Source organism: Quercus robur, chromosome 4, assembly GCF_932294415.1.
Source record: "Quercus robur chromosome 4, dhQueRobu3.1, whole genome shotgun sequence".
NCBI lineage: Eukaryota > Viridiplantae > Streptophyta > Magnoliopsida > Fagales > Fagaceae > Quercus > Quercus robur.
In genome coordinates, this window is record NC_065537.1 from 64,155,287 (window position 1) to 64,174,196 (window position 18,910).

The 18,910-nt window shown below is 33.0% G+C and overlaps 1 protein-coding gene across 1 annotated transcript; it reads left to right on the forward strand.

Annotated features, from left to right (window-relative positions):
* The first annotated feature begins 16,784 nt into the window (after positions 1-16,784).
* Positions 16,785-18,492, forward strand: LOC126723335 (F-box/kelch-repeat protein At3g06240-like). Its single transcript, XM_050426690.1, has one exon. It carries the CDS (start codon positions 16,884-16,886, stop codon positions 18,216-18,218), a length of 1,335 nt encoding a protein of 444 aa, XP_050282647.1. The 5' UTR covers positions 16,785-16,883; the 3' UTR covers positions 18,219-18,492.
* Positions 18,493-18,910: the final 418 nt, after the last annotated feature.

Genomic DNA, 18,910 nt, shown 5'->3' on the forward strand with positions numbered 1-18,910 from the left:
TATAATGGTTGATTGTAATCATTTAATTATTGTTTTATAGATCTCTTTATTCATCTATATAATTCTTGATTGTAATGCAATGGTTGTTTTATAGAACTGCATAATGGTTGATTGAAATTTAAATAAAAATTTATTTTTGTATTTGTAGAAAACTAAATAAAATTTTGTTATTTCATATAATGGTTGATTGTAATCATTTAATTATTGTATTATGGATCTACGTAATGGTTGATTGAAATTTAAATTCAAATCTTTTTTTTTATATATAAAATAAAAAAAATTCTTAGTTATTACTTTATTTACGTTTTTCAGCCCATCATAGCCCCTTGAAAAAGGCCCACGAAGAAACCCTAATTTGATCACTTCACTCTCTCACACGACTCTCTCGGCAAGTGACTCTTCATCTCTCACAAACCCTAATTTCGTAAGCCTTGATATATTTCCTAATATAATTTGCACTTTCAATAGTTAGGGATTTAGTAAATATTAGTTACTCATTTTTTCAATCAATGTTTGCTGTATTGTATGTGTTTGAATTTGGGTATTAGTTATGGATTTTTTCAATCAATTTTGCCATATTGTATGTGTATAATGTTGAACTGCTTTGGCTTAGCCTTGATTTATTTCCTAAAACCCTAATTTCGTAAGTCTTGATTTATTTCCTAATATGATTTGCACATCCAATAGCTAGGGATTTAGTAGATATTAGTTATACATTTTTTCAATCAATGTTTAACGTATTGTATGAGTTTGAATTTGGGTATTAGTTATGGATTTTTTCAATAATTTTGCCATATTGTGTGTATAATGTTGAACTGCTTTGGCTTTCTGCTGTAGTGAAACCATTTGTCGTCACAGTGTTCAATGGAGGTTAGCTTTGGGCCAAAGATTTATGAAACGCTTATTGGATGTTTTAGATCTAAGTATTTGGATTTTGAACTGAGGAAGGCTTTCGGCGGAGAAGGAAGTTACGTATTTAATTTTTTAAAGGAGAGAGCTGTTGTTTATCACAAGGATGCTTTGGAAAAGTCATTGAAGAGAATCTTAGAAGGGATTGAAGATGAGATGAGATTAGACTTTCGGAATGTGAAATCTGCCAAAGATTGTGATAGAGTGTTGGTATTTGGGAATCATACCTATCCTCACCCCCTGCCCACCTTTGCTTACACCGCACTGGTGCATGATTCCAAAATACTAACACTTTATCACAATATTTGGCAAATTTCACATTCGGAAACTCTAATTTCATTTCATCTTCAATCCCTTCTAGGATTCTCTTCAATGACTTTTCCAAAGCATCCTTGTGATAAGCAACAACTCTCTCCTTTAAAAAATTAAATACTTCACTTCCTTCTTCGCCGGAAGCCTGTCTTAGTTATAAATCCAAATATTTAAAACTAAAACATCCAGTAAGCGTTTCATAAATCTTTGGCCCGAAGCTGACTTCCATTGAATACTGTGACGACAAATGGTTTCACTACAGCAGAAAGCCAAAGCAGATCATTATTATACACATACAATATGGCAAAATTATTGAAAAAAATCCATAACTAATACCCAAATTCAAACAGATACAATACAACAAACATTGATTGAAAAAATGTATAACTAATATTTACTAAATCCCTAGCTATTGAATGTGCAAATTATATTAGGAAATAAATCAAGGCTTACGAAATTAGGGTTTTAGGAAATAAATCAAGGCTATAAGCCAAAGCAGTTTAACATTATACACATACAATATGGTAAAATTGATTGAAAAAAATCCATAACTAATACCCAAATTCAAACACATACAATACAGCAAACATTGATTGAAAAAATGTGTAACTAATATTTACTAAATCCCTAGCTATTGAAAGTGCAAATTATATTTGACGAAATTAGGGTTTGTGAGAGATGAAGAGTCACTTGCCGAGAGAGACGTGTGAGAGAGTGAAGGGATCAAATTAGGGTTTCTTTGTGGGCCTTTTTCAAGGGGCTGTAATGGGCTGAAAAATGTAAATAAAGTAATAACTAAGAATTTTTTTTTAATTTTATATATAAAAAAAAAGATTTGAATTTAAATTTCAATCAACCATTACATAGATCTATAATACAGTAATTAAATGATTACAATCAACCATTATATGAAATAAAAAAATTTTATTTAGTTTTCTATAAATACAAAAATAAAATTTTGTTTAAATTTCAATCAACCATTGCATTACAATAAAGAATTATATAGATGAATAAAGAGATCTATAAAACAATAATTAAATGATCACAATCAACCATTATATGAATAACAAATTTTTATTTAATTTTCTATAAATACAAAAATAAATTTTTATTTAAATCAACCATTATGCAGATCTATAAAACAACCATTGCATTGCAATCAAGAAATATATAGATGAATAAAGAGATATATAAAACAATAATTAAATTACTATAATCAACCATTATATGGATATCGAATTAGCAGATCCTATATAAAACAACACTTATATAAAACAATAAGAAACACTTGTATGTAGCAGATCCTATTTAACTTACAGCCTTGACCATTTTATGACCATCAGATACCTACCTGTAGCAAGTACTGAAAAAGTAATCCCTGAAACTACCCATTGAAAGCAACTAGGGAACATAAGCTAGGCCAGGGTAAGTATTATTAGTTTAAAACTTTTAAGATTTACCAAGAAAAGGGAGGTAAAAAAGAAGAAGAAGGAAATCTATGCTATTTATCCAGGACTTCTGGATAAAGTTTTCTAGTTCCAGTGACTGAGTCCTTTTGGTCTTGGAGTGAAAATCCTACGGCATGGAGGACTGCAGTGGCATTATTTAAGTTTTAAGACCACTTTCAACTGAGTTTTATTGGGCCAAGATCTTATATACTTCATTGGGAAGATTTGGTATTTCACGGATCCAAAAGTTATTATTGTGGACACCGCATCATTTTGAAGTAGTGAACCTGTGAACCTATTTACACTTTTGTTTTTTGAAAATTAGATTTTCATTATGAAAGAAACTCTCTATTTTGAAGCAAAAATAGAAAGGACAATTTTCCTTTGAAGATGAAAAAAAAAATCAATTACAAGAGGGTAGAGTGTTATTAGAAACACTATGGGGTGTTAGTTGAGTTACAAAGCTTTTGACGACGAAATGAGTGTACCATTGAGTTGGTCTTTCTTTAAAGCATCTGAATATATGATGAAGTTTGCAATATGCATTTGTTGATGATGCATTCTTGCTTATAGATTTATATATATATATATATATGCAGCGTCCCTTTTTCTCTCTCCCAAAACATTAAGGAAAAAAAACGAAAAAAGAGAGAGTTTATGAATTGGAAGGATAGTACACTCACCTGGAAAAGTCTTGCTTTTAGATTTATATATATATTCAGCATCCCTTTTTTTCTCTCCCAAAACATTAAGGAAAAAAAAAGAAAAAAGAGAGTTTATGAATTGGAAGGATAGTACACTCACCTGGAAAAAGTCTCATGAAGCAGATGTGACTATCCTGCATCCTTCTCTTTGGCCAAAATTTACACTTAAAAAGTCATACAAGCACTTTAAAGTACTTTTTTAAAAAAAAAAAAAAAAAAAGTAATATTATGGATGCATTTGGCATGCCCTTTTAATATTCGTGCAAAATGTATTATTATAATTCTTTAAAAAATAAAATAAAATTAGATAGTAACCATGATTGTAGGGAAGAGAAACAAAAGGCATAAAAAAGAGTGATGGTGTTACCACTAGTTTAGTTTATTGGGAGATTTGTCCTACTTGAGTAAATGCTTTTGGGGATGGGAGTAGCATGAGGGCCTTTGGTTCAGAGTAAATAATACCAACGTTATAGTTTTGGAAGGCATGTCAAGAGTCCAAAGGAAGCAACACAGAGGGACAGATATGCAGCTATTTTTTAAATTACTAGGTGTTGTTTATATATTCTATTGGGTTCAGTTTTTTACTACTATCATTTTACTAATCAAGCCTTTTTAAAGTACTAATTTCATGAAATATATAAGAATAGATGAGAATCCCTTTTAATATAAAATTCCAAACTCACTTTGGAAAGAAAGAATACTCAATAGTCAATACTTTTTTTTTTCAAATAACTATGTCATCATCATCAGGTGGCCCGTTCTCCACCTTAAATGAAGTATGTTGCAGGTTTCTATTCCAAAGTTTTAATGTTTTGTTGGCCTACAGGGTGCAGCTCACCTGATAAAATTAATCTCTCTCTCTCTCTCAAAGCAATGCATGTAATCATGGCATTGGTTTTTATTTTTTATATTTTTTGTTAGAATAATTTTATAGTTGGAGCCTTGCAGGATTAGAACTCTATACAAAGCTTTTGACATGGCATTGGAGATACTTATAGTATTCATATAAATAAAAACTAAAACTATTATCAATTTTATTATAAAAGACTTACAAAATAGCAAGATAATAAATGGGATCCATGATGCATCAATAATTAAGTAAATAATTTACTTTGATTACTTTTTAATTAAGGAAAAGTTAACAGATGTTCTGAAAGTATTGGTTTAGAAAATAGTTCAAAAGTTTTTTTTGAAGGAAAAAAAAAAAAACTTTTTGTCACAACATTTTATATATCCTAGGAAAGTAATATTAAAATTTTCCTAAAAAAGGTCTTGTAACTGAATTGATATCTCCCCATGCACAAAATATTTAAAGTTTAGAGGAGAAATGGTTAGTATCATATTATAACCATCTCAACAAAGGTTTTTTTTTTTTTTTTTCTTTTTTTTTTTTTTTTTTTTTTTTTTTTTTTTTTTTTTTTTTTTTTCTTTTTTCTTCTAAAATGATCTATTAACAAATACTACTCGTTAAGAATATCCTTTTAATTATTTATATGTATATATATATATATATTTTTTTTTTTTTTTTAAAGTTTGACACATTTGTAGAGACCATAATATTATTCATTCAAGGTTATCATCCTCTCCAATTTTTATAAAATGCATATTACTAGGCATAGGACTTTCACCATTCATTGAAGTTACTAGGAATGTTATTGAGTCAACTCAGCCAATGACTTCTCCATTCAATAGTGGTAGGTATGGTAGATCCAAGACCAAGAGGGCGTGATCAAAATTGCAGCTCTAAATGGATACAGTGAATACGATCATGTTTTTATTTTATTTTATTTTTTTATATATAATTTATTTTTATTTATACACACATATATATATATATATATATATAGTACTACTAGATAACAGTAACACTCATCATTACCTTCTAAATCAATAATTAAAGGTTATATAGTTTTGGGCTCAAAAACCTTAGGTAAACTTTTTAGTTCTTACTTTTTAGGGTCAGATTGAGTACCTCTAGTGCCTTTCTATTATGACAGGCAACAATCAACAATCCCACCACTTCGAAATATTTTATAATCCAACACAGCCTTTTTAGGTTGAAAATTTTTCTACCCAACCCAATTAATAGTAGCTCCAAAAACCAACCCACCTCAACTCATAGGGATCGAGTTAAATCATCAGTTTTTTTTTTTTTTTTTTTTTTTTGAGAATCCAGTTGGATCATCAGGTTGGGATTATTTTATCATACTTAATAGAAGTTCAGGTATAATTCGAATATTTAAGCCATTATACCATTAATTATTACAATTTAGATAATTGAACATAATGTTCTAATTTTATCAAAATTAAGTAATATATATATATTTTCTAAACCATTAATAGTATGGGTTGGGTTGGGTTTGGTTACTTTGACTGAAGATTTTGTCAATTCAAACCTAATGGGCAATCCAAACTTCAGGGGACAAAAAAAAAAAAAAAAAAAAAAAAAAAAAAAAAAAGAAGGAAACTAGCTCAACCCGTCAGGTTGGGTTCCTTATGTTGGTGGTTTGAATGCACACCTCTAATATAAACATATGAAAAAATAGATTATATACTTTGGAATAATCATCATAACTAATTTTTTTTTTCAAGACGTAAGAACTACTAATTATTTAGACATGTAAGGATTTTTTAATCTCTAAATTGAAATTGTGTTTGGTTATAATATAATTGCAATTCATAATATTTTATGAATTGTTTAAAAATAATATAACATCAACCTGCATACAATGTCCAACTAATTTTACAAAAAAAAGGGGGTTAAGAGAATTACCTTTTTTTTTTTTTTTTTTAAACATTATACCAAACATTACTTCTTGGTATAATAAATCTTCAGGAAAAAATTCTTTTTAGTATAACATAAAATTAAATTGAATAAGGTATCCAAATTTCCAAATAAAAGATTATTATTTATTCTATACCCTGATTATTCTCTGGGTGAGTTAGAAGACTTACCAATTGACTTGGTGAGACCGTGAGAGTGGCCTTCCTTGCTCTCTTAATTAGGCAACTTGTCCTTATTTGTGCAACTTGTACTTCTTTACAAAATAGTTTGTGAGGACCCCAAAGATAACCAGAAGTCTAGAAGACTAGAACCTAGCGTTTGCTCAAACATATGACAGGCAAAAATTCCACGACTTTAATGTAATAATTAATGAAAAAAAAAATTCTACTAAGTCATCCCTCAAGGAATATGGGGAATAAATTAGGAAACTCCTTGGGTCAAGTCGGCTTAAATTTGGAATATTTTCCAATTCAACCCAATTTTTTTTTTAGGTTGAAATTTTTTTAATACAACCCAACTCAACTCATAGAAATCGAGTTGAATTATCAAGCTTGGATAATATTCCAATTTAGCCAAAATTGAGCTTTAAAATACCAAAATAAATTAAACTAACGAATTTAAGAAATATATATTTTCTAAACTATTAATAGCATGGGTTGGATTGGATTGGGTTAGTTTGATTGAAAATTCTGTCAATCCAAAGTAAAAAATTCTGAATCCAACCGAAATGCACACTCCTCTCTTTAATGGGTTAAATGCACACTCCTAAATTACGGACAAATTTATTGATAAAGGTTAGTAACAAAATGGTGTACAAACATATGTAATATGAGATTATATGCTTTGAAATACTCATCATAAGTTCATTACAGATTTTTTCAAGATGTAAGAACAACTCATTATTTAAACATGTAAGATTTTATTTTATTTTATTTTTTTTAAAAATTAGTTGGACAATGTATGCAGGCTGATGCTATATTATTTTTAAAAAATTCATAAAATATTATGAGTTGCAATTATTACAACCAAACACAACTTCAATTTAGAGATTAATTTTTTGGGAATTGCATTTTAAAAAAAAAAACATTATACAAAGCATTACTTTTTTTTTTTTTTTTTTTTTTTTGAGATTGACCAAGCATTCCTTCTTGGTATAATAAACTTTCAGAACAAAAATTATTATTCAAAAAAAAAATTGTTTCTAGTATAATGTAAAATCAAATTGAATAAGGTATCCAAAATTTCAAATAAAAGATTATGGGCAAATTACAGTAAACTCACCTGTGGTGTGGCCTATTTTCACCTTGCCTACCTTTGGTTTAAAAATTAACACTTTGCTCACCTGTGTTTAGCTCCGTTTGGTTTCCGTTACCCACCTCTGACTTTTCTGTTAAAAAATAACTTTTATCACCAAAATTTAACATAATACGAATCAAAATGCTAGGGTTTAAAGAATAACTCATTCTTAATCTTCTCCAGAACTTGGTGTACTGGTTCTCGGAACACCGTGTTAACCGCTTGAGCATTGGCAGGCCCTGATTACCCAGCAAAATCTCTCCGAGGTTGGTTGTTGTTGTATCGATCCGACCTGAAATCCCTCCTCTCTTGAGGGATAACCCTGGCCTTCCCCTTCCCCTGGTGCTGGTCTTCCTCGACCCTCTTATCCTTATCAATACGGTCCATGAGTTGGAATACACTGGTGGCAGGTTTTTCGGTCAAAGACTTCCTTAAACCGTGCTCGGTAGGTAGGCTGATCTTGAAAGTCCTGATGGCTACATCGTCTAAGTCGCCATCTATCTCATTGAACATCTTCCAATATCTGTTCGAGTACGTTTTTAGGTCTCTCTCTCTCGTATGGTTAAAGACAGTAGGGAATCCAAGGGCCGATGAATCCTACTACAACTAATAAAATAAGAGCCAAATGCCCAGGTGAGCTCCTTAAAGGAATCTATGGAACCTGCCCCTAGGCCATCGAACCATCTCATTGCGATGGGCCCCAGGCTGGATGGAAACACCTTGCACGTCAAGGCCTGGTTCTTGGAATGGATAGCCATTCTCTGGTTGAAGTGGCTTGCATGCTCCACAGGGTCCGTTTGACCATTGTAAATGGTGAACGTTGGCTGATTGAAGCATCAAGGAAGTCTTGCCCTTTTGATCTTGCGCGTGAAAGGCGACTTGGAAATTTGGTTCAATGCCCTGCTCATAGCGTTGTTTCCCAAGCCTCTGCGAGGCGGGCTTTTATACCTTTGTTAGTGATGGTGCTCCTCATCGTAGGAGAAAGACTCACTGGGGTGGGGTTCTTGACCTTCGTCTATAGCTAACATCCTCTTCATCATCAGAGAAAACATCAGAATTGGAGGGAGTTCACTTTCGCTGTGCATGGCACAACGTCTTCTTTAAATGATCAATCTCCAGTTGCATGACCCTAGCGTTCTGCTCATGAGAGACATAACTCCCACCTTGAGAGTGACTTCTACTAGTATGCATGGTATGCACATTAACCTCCTGGTCCTTCTTGCGTTCAAGATTAAGGAAATCATCTTATTCTTCTTAGTGTGGACCTGATCCTACCATGATCAATCGTTATACTCATTATCACATAAGTAATTTCCCACAGACGGTGCCAATTGTAAGAACCAGATTTGGAGCCCAAGTCCAAATTGTAAATGGATCTAGGCCCAATGAGCCCAATATAATGAATTTGTAGAGAGTGGGTTGGAAAACTAGACTTTAATGAGTTGGATAACAAGTAGAATGGACTTAGAAGACAATCAAATAAAAACAGATTGGATTCATCTAAGTAAATTTGTTCTCTGCATAATCCGAGGAGGTCAGTTCTTGTATATATCAGTTAAAAATGATTACAGACATAGTTTTAATTGCTACAGTGCTTTCTCTCTCAATTCCCGACCCTACCTCTCAGGGTCTTCCCTCTACTTTATACTATCTCTTTCTTCTCATCTTTACCCTACATATGGATGGTAGACTGCTTAAGTTGATCCTTGTCCCATCAGCACCCTCCTGAATTCTTTGGGGGTAGCTATAAGGCTGAAAAATATTGTTCAGAGATTACTTCCTCATTAATGAGGCTAGAGAGTTGGCTATTGAGCATTCAATGCGGTGGTAGTAGCTTTCTCTTAGATCTTTTTGAGCTCCCATCCTTCTTATACGTTCATAATGCACGTCTTTATCAGTGAAACTTCCTGGAAGGTCACCTTGAATGGTAGGATATACATTTGATTTGTGCTTTGTCTATTCGAGCAGATATTCCTCCTCGACTTGCCTTCCCAACCTTCTCATTTGTAACCTACTCATGGGGCTTCGAGCCTTACATCCTTATTACTGTTTACTTGTCCTCGGATCACCCAACGTCCTCGGCCTAGGCGCATGGCCTAATATGTAATTTTGGGCCCTTATCCCTATATATATATATATATATATATATAATTTTTCACTATTTTCTAACTCTTTTTGATGAATTCTCATTGATTTGTGAAATTTCATATAAGTTTCTTGTTATATATTTTATATTTCCAATAATAGATTTATTAAGAGATATTCCTATTTGAAATTCAATTTATTTTTCTATTCTTTTCACATTTTTTCTTATAGATTTTTCATAATATATAATGACAAGAATAAAAATAAATTTTAAAGCATAGATTAATAGAATCTAATTTATCAAAAAAAAAAAACACTTAATAATATAATCACAAAACAGTCTAAATTAACAATTAACTTGCCCAAATAAAGACAAATTTAACACATAATTCAATAAATTAGCACTAGCCAAACTAATATTAATTTTATATAGAGAAATAATTATCATGTTTCAGACAAAACATTTAAGAAAAATAGATGATTTTTTTTTTTTTTGAAAAAAAGGAATTTTAAGTTAACTTGAGCAAGTTGATGCATATGGTGAAAAAAAGCTTAAATCTAATTTCTAATTTGATTTTGGTGGAGAGAGAGAGAGAGAGAGAGAGAGAGAGGTTGTTTAGAGCATGGCTATATGGGAGATTGGGAGGCTAATGTTGATAATCTACCATAAGATAGATTGACTTACAAAAATTGAAACCTTCGATTGTGAAAAGAAATTGATCACTGATAAGGATTTGCTATTCTCATAACAATTGGGTTGGATTTCTACTGACCCTCAATTTTGGGGGCCTTCTTGTGGTAGGGTGAGAGCACACTTTTTTATTTTTTTCCTTCTTTCAATCAAACTAATTATTGACCTAAAATTTAAGGGCCTTAGGCAATGGCCTAAGAGCAAACTTGGTCCCTACAGGACAAAGATCAATATAGTTATATATTTTGAAAATTTAATCGTTGGATTGCATGTTTATTATGTCCTTAACAGGCATGTCAAATTTTGTGTCAATCAAATGTTATTTACAATTTGATTCATAAACTTATTTTTTATGCATAATATACATTTTCTATGTAACTTAATTTTTAAAAATTTTTTTTACTATTTTATTTGTTATTAGATTTGATTATATTATCAAAAAATATATATTTCAAAAATTTATGTATAATTTTTTTATTAAGCCGTGCATTGCACAGGCATAATACTAGTCTAAGAAATTTCTCAGATTTCATAGTTGCCCACTTGCTTTCTCATTAATTTTAATTTCTAGATTTCAAACCTCCATTGTTATAGATTTCAATTCAAAATTTCTCCCTCTCTCTCTCTCTCTCATTCTCTCTCTTATGGCAGTGACGGCACTGGCATTGTGGCACACTATGAAATCTATGGTGTGCCTCCAAAAGGGAATTGAAAGTTGAAACTATGATAAAGATTTGCAAGTCAAAATCTGTAGATCCGCTGTGAGTGTTTTGACTAAATGTTCTTTTTCTTTCTATTTATAATTATTTCAAGAGATTAAAAAACAAAAACTAAGATCAAAAGTGCCTCTGATTGCTTTAAGAACTGTGACTTTAGGATCATTTTGGCATTTTAAAAGAACTATTCAAAAAACGGTTGAGCCGTTCCAGTTTTCGGTTTTCACAGTTAACCGACCGATTTTCTATTAATCCTGGTTTTAACTATTTTTTGGTTTTTAATCATAATCGGACCGGATTAGTGGTCGGTTCTCGGTTGAACTGGTTGAACCGGTCAGTCCGGTCCGGTTTTTAAAACCATGTAACTAACTTGATCCTCTTGGAAGAAAGTCACGCTCTACAATACTCTCCAACATCAATGATTTTCTCGAACTTTGCACTCATTTCAAACCATAAACCAATCAGACCAAAAATTTAGCTCAAATTTTTTTTTTTCCTTACTAATAAAGTCTCTGTCTCTCTCTCTCTCAAATGAAAACTTTCAATTTTTCTAATGAAGCTATCTTTGCTCTCTAGCAAAACTCATATTCTCTCTCCAGAAAATCACTCGTGAGTCCTAAACTTTCTCTGCGTCAAAATTTCTCTCTCTCTCTCTCTCTCTCTCTAAAAAGTTATAGAAAATCAGTATTCCTTGCTAATAAATTCCTCTCACTCTCTCTCTCTAGAACATATCTCATGATTTCTTTGCTAAAAAATTGTGGGTTTGTAAAGCATGTAATTGCTCTGGGTCTTTAGGTGTTTGGCGTGAGAAAACCTTAAATGTATTTTGTTTTAAACCTAAAGAGAAATAGAAGGAAACTTTCTAAATGATTGTTGATGAGAGTAGTTATATTTTTATTATGTTTTAGAACTCATAATTTATAGATTCCTTTGTAGTTTTTACTGTTTATATTTTGTGCAATATTAAATTATATGAGGTACGACGATAAAAGTAAAAGTCAATGATGATTTTAGAGTTTTTTTCGTTCTTTATTTTTATTTTTATTTTTTAATGTGGAAGTCTTACTAAAGGCAATTTAATCTTGATAAATGGAAATGTTTTTAACCATTTTTTCTTTATTTTATCATATTCTCTATATGCCGGTAATTACAAATGGTTTCCTTTTGTTGAGATAATAAATGAGTGTTTGAGATATGGGGCTCAGTATTTGGTTGTGAAAATTGAGTAGTTGAGGAAGTATTTGTGATGTTGCTTGAATTTTTTGTAGTTTTAGGATATGAAAGTTGTAAGTGTTCAGAAAACAAAGGCCTAAGCCCACTTAGAATAGTGGTATCTTGTCTTTCAAATCAAGCCTAAACAATAGAATTTTCTCTAGAGAGTGGGAAAATAATTCAAGTGCAATTCTAAGCTAAGTTCAAGTCTAAGGCCGAAGAACCCAAAGTAACAAAGAGGTGTAACACAAGTAGCGAATGAGAAAAAATGCTCTCTTTAGACAAGTCCAAGGATCAGTTTCTTATATATATACTTTGTTCAAGTTCTACACTAGATAATTCACTGTTCACTTTCTTGTTATTCCATTTCTTAGAGAGTGCCCATCCCCCATTTCTAGGAGACTCCCTTCCTTTTATATCCCCCTTCCTTGCATCTTAACCCTCCACATGTATGCCTTTAGGCATTCCTAAGGATACTTGTCCCATCAAAACTCTGATGAAAATGGTGGAAAGGGTTGCTAACTGTGAAGTTACTTTTCAGGGGTCATCTTCTCATTAATGCAGCTGATAAGGTTGGTGTAAGACATTCAATGCGGAAGAGGAAAGCGTTCCTTCCAGGAAACTTCCTCCTATCGTCTTGCCTCCATTGCTACCCCTTTTCCACCCTGGAACATCACAAGATGCCAATTTTTTTGATTCTGTTTCCATCCTCGGGTGGATGAAATCCTCGGAGCACATTTATCTCTTCGGGCTTGGATTAAGCAAATTATTCCCTGGTCCAATCCTCCTCGGTCCTCGGACCCCCCACAAAAGTATTTTATATTTTGAATTTAAATTTATAAATTTTAAATTTCAAAATCATTTAATCAATTTAAAAAATAAGGTCTACAAAATAATATGTCAGTCTCCTACAAATGCTGAAAAATTTGACTATTCCAACCTTAAAAATTTAGATTAGTAGAGCAATTACATTCAATATTTGGAAACCAATTCTATGACAAATTTTTTTATTATATAAAATATGAATTAAGAAAATTGAGTTTCAAAGTACTTAGAAATATTTTGGTAAAACATAAATACTATTATACAGCAAAATAAGTATTATAAATAGGTCTTAAAAAAAGATAAAATTTTTTTCAAATTAATTTGTAAGTATCTTCGCATCGCGCGAGAATTTATCTATTTTATATATAACATACCAAATAAAAACCCATCATTCTCTAGGCTGGAAGTCTGAAATTGTTCTAGATGTGGACTAGAGAGAGAGGAGAAGCCTAGCTACAATGTCGCCTTACCAAGTTCCTAAGGCCTCATGATATCCATGAGATTCTGGGCTCAAAACCTCTAGCCAGCATCTTTGAGCTACTCCCATGGGATTCGTCTCTGTAATAACCTGGTGCGTGTGAGACGGGGGCATTGCATATACTCATGAGAATAGTCAAATACTCGAAAAGGTCTGGACACCCTCGTTTGTCAAAAAGAAGAAGAAGTTATGTTTAGGGTTTTGAGGTGGCAAGAAAGGAGTCCTAACATGAGTCTCTTTCCTTTATATATATATAAAAACTAACTTAGGTCCTCTTTTTGGAATCTTAATGTGGGTCTCTCTAATGTTGCAGTCTAATTAAAGAAATTGTTTTTTTGAATCCTAATCCCTTTATTCTTGGACTAGTAAATCAATCATAACAAACGAAACAATATCTAGAGGAACAGACTTCATCCAAACTGAAAGGGAAAAGAAAGTTTTGCTCTCTTGGCTAAGGCATGTGTCACCTCATTACCTTGGCTTCCAATATGAGAGAAAGAGAAGCTCTATAAAGAGCTGGCAAAAGACATAATGTCTTCGATAAGGTGACCAACAGAAGAAGGGACATATCCCTAAGCTTAAGAGAGTTTATAACAATCTAAAAGTCTCCTTTGAAGGATGAGTGATGAACCTGGTTCCATTGATGAATTAAATCGCTCTCCTTGTTGCTAACATATCTAATGTCACCACAGATGAAGGCTTTTTGAGTTTTTTATGAGAGTGCAACTATGACTTCACCATTGGAATTTCGAGTAACAACTCCAATACTAGTCGAGCTTGACTCATCAAACATTGCACCATCAAAGTTTGTTTTTATGGATCCCACCGCTAGAGGAGACCATTTCTTTCTAATTGTACTTTTCTTTCTTGGTTGCTGCACTTCGAAACTCTTGAAGCTATGAAGGTAATCCTTTGCAATGCCCGCAATTTAATCCAGAGGCACAGAATTTTTCAGTAAACGACTTTTGTTTCTGTGATTCTATGTAGCCTAAGCCGTGATAGAAAATAGGGCTAGGAGAGAGGGTTTTCACAAACTAGTTCCACTAAAACCGCAAAAGAGCTCGATGATGCTTTATCTTTGTCCAACCAGCCAAATTCAGTTTCCCAGACAGGTTGAATTTTTTCTCAACCCCACAAAGTATGCAAAATAATTTTTGGAACTTTAGAGTATAGATGATAGGTTGAATCACTTTGAATTTTTCTATACTATAAATTAGTTTTTGTAGGCAAAGCATTAGAACAAGGTTTCCACATAAAATGTTTGATCTTACTCGGTCCTTTAAGCTTCCAAATTCCTTTCCAAAAAGATTTCTTAGCTTTTGCATTTTGAGTTGGGACATGAGTTTGTGTGGAGCCTTCATAGAGAGCTTGTTAACCCATCTTTACTGAATAAATTCCAATCCTTTCCTTCAGCCAAATTAGCACGTCAAATTGTGGGATGGAGTAGATAGGGACGGACTTAATTTGTTGAGCTTTGGGGGGATAGAAACATAGATCAATGAGATGGGTATTCCACCAACACGAATGTGGATCAAAAAGGGCATCCATTATTGCATCTGAAGAGAGAAATTAGGAGGAGATAACACTCTTCCATCACCATCCTTCAGCAATTAATAGGATACCTTTCCAAGCAAAAGAACCCGAGGAGGATTTAGTTTAAAAAATAGAGCAGTTTGGGAAGTATTTTGCCTTGAAGACCCAATAGAAGATAGAACTCATATCTTGAACCAGATGCCACACTCATAGCTTCATTAAATTTAGCATGATCTCTAAAACCCAAATCTCCAGCCGATTTTGGTAAACACATGGACTCCCAAATTTTCCGATGAATCTTCCTTTTGTCACCTCTCAAACCCCACTAAAATTTTCTGATTAACATTTCAATATTTTTTAGGGAGAAAAGGTTCGAGCTACAAGGCTAGCAGCATGTTGTAACTATTTAAAAAAAAAAAAAAATTAGACTGTGTATCTTGAACCCAACATGTGTGTGTGTGTTATCTATACTACTATTTAAGCGACTTTCCCTATTTGGACTAGACATTTTTTTGGTTTCAAAATACTCCTATATCCCATGTTCAAGTAAAGACAACTAAATGATAGTCTGGCAAAAATACTTGTTTAACTTGTACTAAAACATTGCCTATAAAATAAGAACACTCTCTCACTAACTCACTTCTTCAAAGCAACTATATGCTTATTGTTTTTTTGTTTTTAAAAGAGAAAAATAAATTAAACAACTCATGTTGCTGTTGTTTTTTTTCCTATAAGAAAAACCTATGTTTCTAATACTTTATTATTATTTTAAAAAAACATTCTAAAATTTTTTTGTGGTTGAAAAATGTTGTAATCCTAAAATATAATGAAGACAAATTAAGCCATGAATACATAATTGGGCCCCCTCCTGCTTCCACAATAGTTGGACTCGGCTGTATCCATTACCCGGACCCGGTCCACTCTAAGCATGTACAAATAAAAATATATCGAGAGCCGACCTAACGGACTAGCCGACTAGGGAGTAAAGTAAAGGAGATATATTAGGGATTTCATAGTAGTAGTCAATTGAAAATGTCGAGGTCGAGAAGGTGCAGCTTAAGTTTAAGGTCCGATGATTCTAAGTGGAGGTGGGGGCGGAGCAGGGGCGGAGCTAGAAATTTTCCTTTGGGGGGGCCAGCTAAGACTAAATGATCATATTGATTAACAAGAGATATGTGTGTGTATCTATGTATTTATGTATGACCCACTCATTACTGGACAAATTTGTCAAACAGAGACAAAATTGTTAGTTTTGGCATGTGTATGAGGTTTTTCAAATAAAATTAGTGGTACCATATATTGGACTATGAAGATTTATGCATCTAATCTAGTAGTAGATGTGTTTGTCATACCAAAGCTTACTTAAATATGGTTGTCTTAGTATGTTAGTATGAAATACTAAATATAAATAATGAATTAGACTATCAATTGGATTAATAAATAAGAAGGAGAAAAAAAAATATCAACCATAATATAAATAAATAGAAATAGAAATTGAACTTAGATAAAAATGAATAGAATTTGATGTAAAATAGAAATGATGAGGAGAAGAAGAAATGGAGGACTAGAGAGATTAAGGAACACTTTCACTATGAGTGATGAGGTAGATGGAATATACAAATTGAAAAGGTGAAGTAATAACCTTCTATAAAGGAAGTTACAGCCTAATAGTAAAAATTATACAAGTTGGGCTTGTCTGATGACGTGTTGGGGGAGGAGAGATGGAGAAAGACTAACAAAAGGTCAACATAATTGAATAAATTTGAATGATACAAGGAGACTTGAGGGGGCCAATTGGTTTCATTTGAAGGGGCCAAATCTGACAAAAATTCTTTAGGGCCTATTTTTTACCAACTATAAAAAAAATTTTGAACATTTTTGGGGGGGCCATGGCCCCCCCACAGTATAAGGTGGCTCCGCCCCTGGGGCGGAGGTCGAGAAGGTGCAGGTTAAAAAGTTTACCAGAAGAGTTGGTGGAAGAGATCTTGGCATGGCTTCCAGTAAAATCATTAGTTCGTTTCAAGTGCGTTAAAAAGTCATGGACAGCTCTTTTCCAAACCCCAAATTTCATTGCCAAACACCTTCGTTCCAGTCAGTCTAAAACTAAAAACCATCCAAATCCAACTCTTCTTCTCGAGATCCTTGGCGAAAGAAGTCTTGTTTCAAAATACCTCCTGCAATCTCATCATCACGACGAGGCCAATGACCACCGAAGTGTTTATCATGATCACCTCCCGCAATATCATCATGATGTTGGTTCTGTTTCTGATGAGTGGCTTGTTCTTGAAGAAGAACGACGACTACCTTTTGTGGACTACTTTCAGGGTGAGAACATGATGAGTGGCTTGTTCACAGATGGACTACTACGCACCAACATGTTTGCTTGCATCAACGGCATTATTTGTATTGGCGGTCTATTCAATTGCTACCCCTCCTTTCATGGCTTTGTTTTATGGAATCCGGCGATCAGAGAAGGTAAAACCGTTGCCTATCCCATAACCAAAACTCCTGATTTTGTTCAAGCAAAAAAATCGTTTTCCTTTTTTGCATTTGGTTATGATCAAATTTCTAATGACTACAAGGTGGTTAGAGTTGAGAGATATACTTTGAAATCTGCAATCACCAGCTACTACAATTCTTTTTATCTTTACTCCCTAAGGGCTGATTCCTGGACCCAAATATTTAGCACCCCTTTTCTTCATTCAAACGTTAGTGTGGATACTCGTCATGATGAAATATACTTTAATGGAGTTCATCATTGGCTTGGTTTCCCCAACGAAGAACCCGGGGAGAGATATAATAATCGCATAATTATATCCTTTGACATGAGCCATGAGGTTTTTCAAATAATAAGGTTTCCAGAGTTTTCAACAAGCAAAAGCGAAAGGCTTGCTGTATTCAATGATTGCCTTGCTTGTATCCTTTATGGTATCACTGAATGCATTGATATTGATATATGGGTGATGCGTGAATATGGGGTCGAGGATTCTTGGACCAAACAGCTTGTTGTAAATCCCCCTGTACCAATTACATGTCCAGTACGATTTTTCGGGAATGGAGAATTCCTTCTGTTTGATAAAAATTGGGCAATGGTTTTGTATAACATTGGTTCTCAAGAAATTAGGATTCTTCAATGCACAGGCTATCCAAACACATCCCTGCCATTGGAACTTATCGATTACGTGGAGAGTCTTGTTTCATTCACAGGTGGAAATGTGTTTTAGAGTTATTTTGCCTGAGCTCCTAGTTATTTATATCAAAAAATATTGTTTCAATAACTTATGTGTGGCTTAGAGAAGATGATATTGCATCTCATATGGATGGTGTCTTTGTTAATTTATTTAGAGTGAGAGCTAAATAACATCTCAGCTATTGCTAGCTTTGTTGTCTATTTGTTCTAGTAAAATTTACAAATACTTGGTTACTTGAGGATCTGTATCACTGGGTAATGTGACAAATTAAGTTTTATATATTTTGATGGAAACCATATTTATTGGAGGCAGATGACTCTATGCAAGTTTTTGTGAAATTGTTCACGTTGTTGATCTTTTTACTTACAAATTTAGATGGATAGTTTTTCATGTTCTGTTATTCACCATGATGTGCTTCTTTTAGCTAAGCCACAGGTTTGTGTTCTGTTCAACCATGTTTCCATGTGTTGTTGTTCTGTTAATCCTCTTTACATGATCTCCTTATTATTTTTGTCTGCTGCACGCCCAAAACTCCAAATAAGAAACAACCCACTGCTTTCCTTCCTTTCCATTCTTTTCTTTCTCCTAGGAATCCTATTGCAAACACAATTAACCTTTTAGACAATGTCGTATTTTGGAATTTATATTTTATACCGGCTATCCTACTCTTAGTGTGACCACATCTTCAGAAGTCGTCTCCATAGCTTTGACATTGAATTATTATG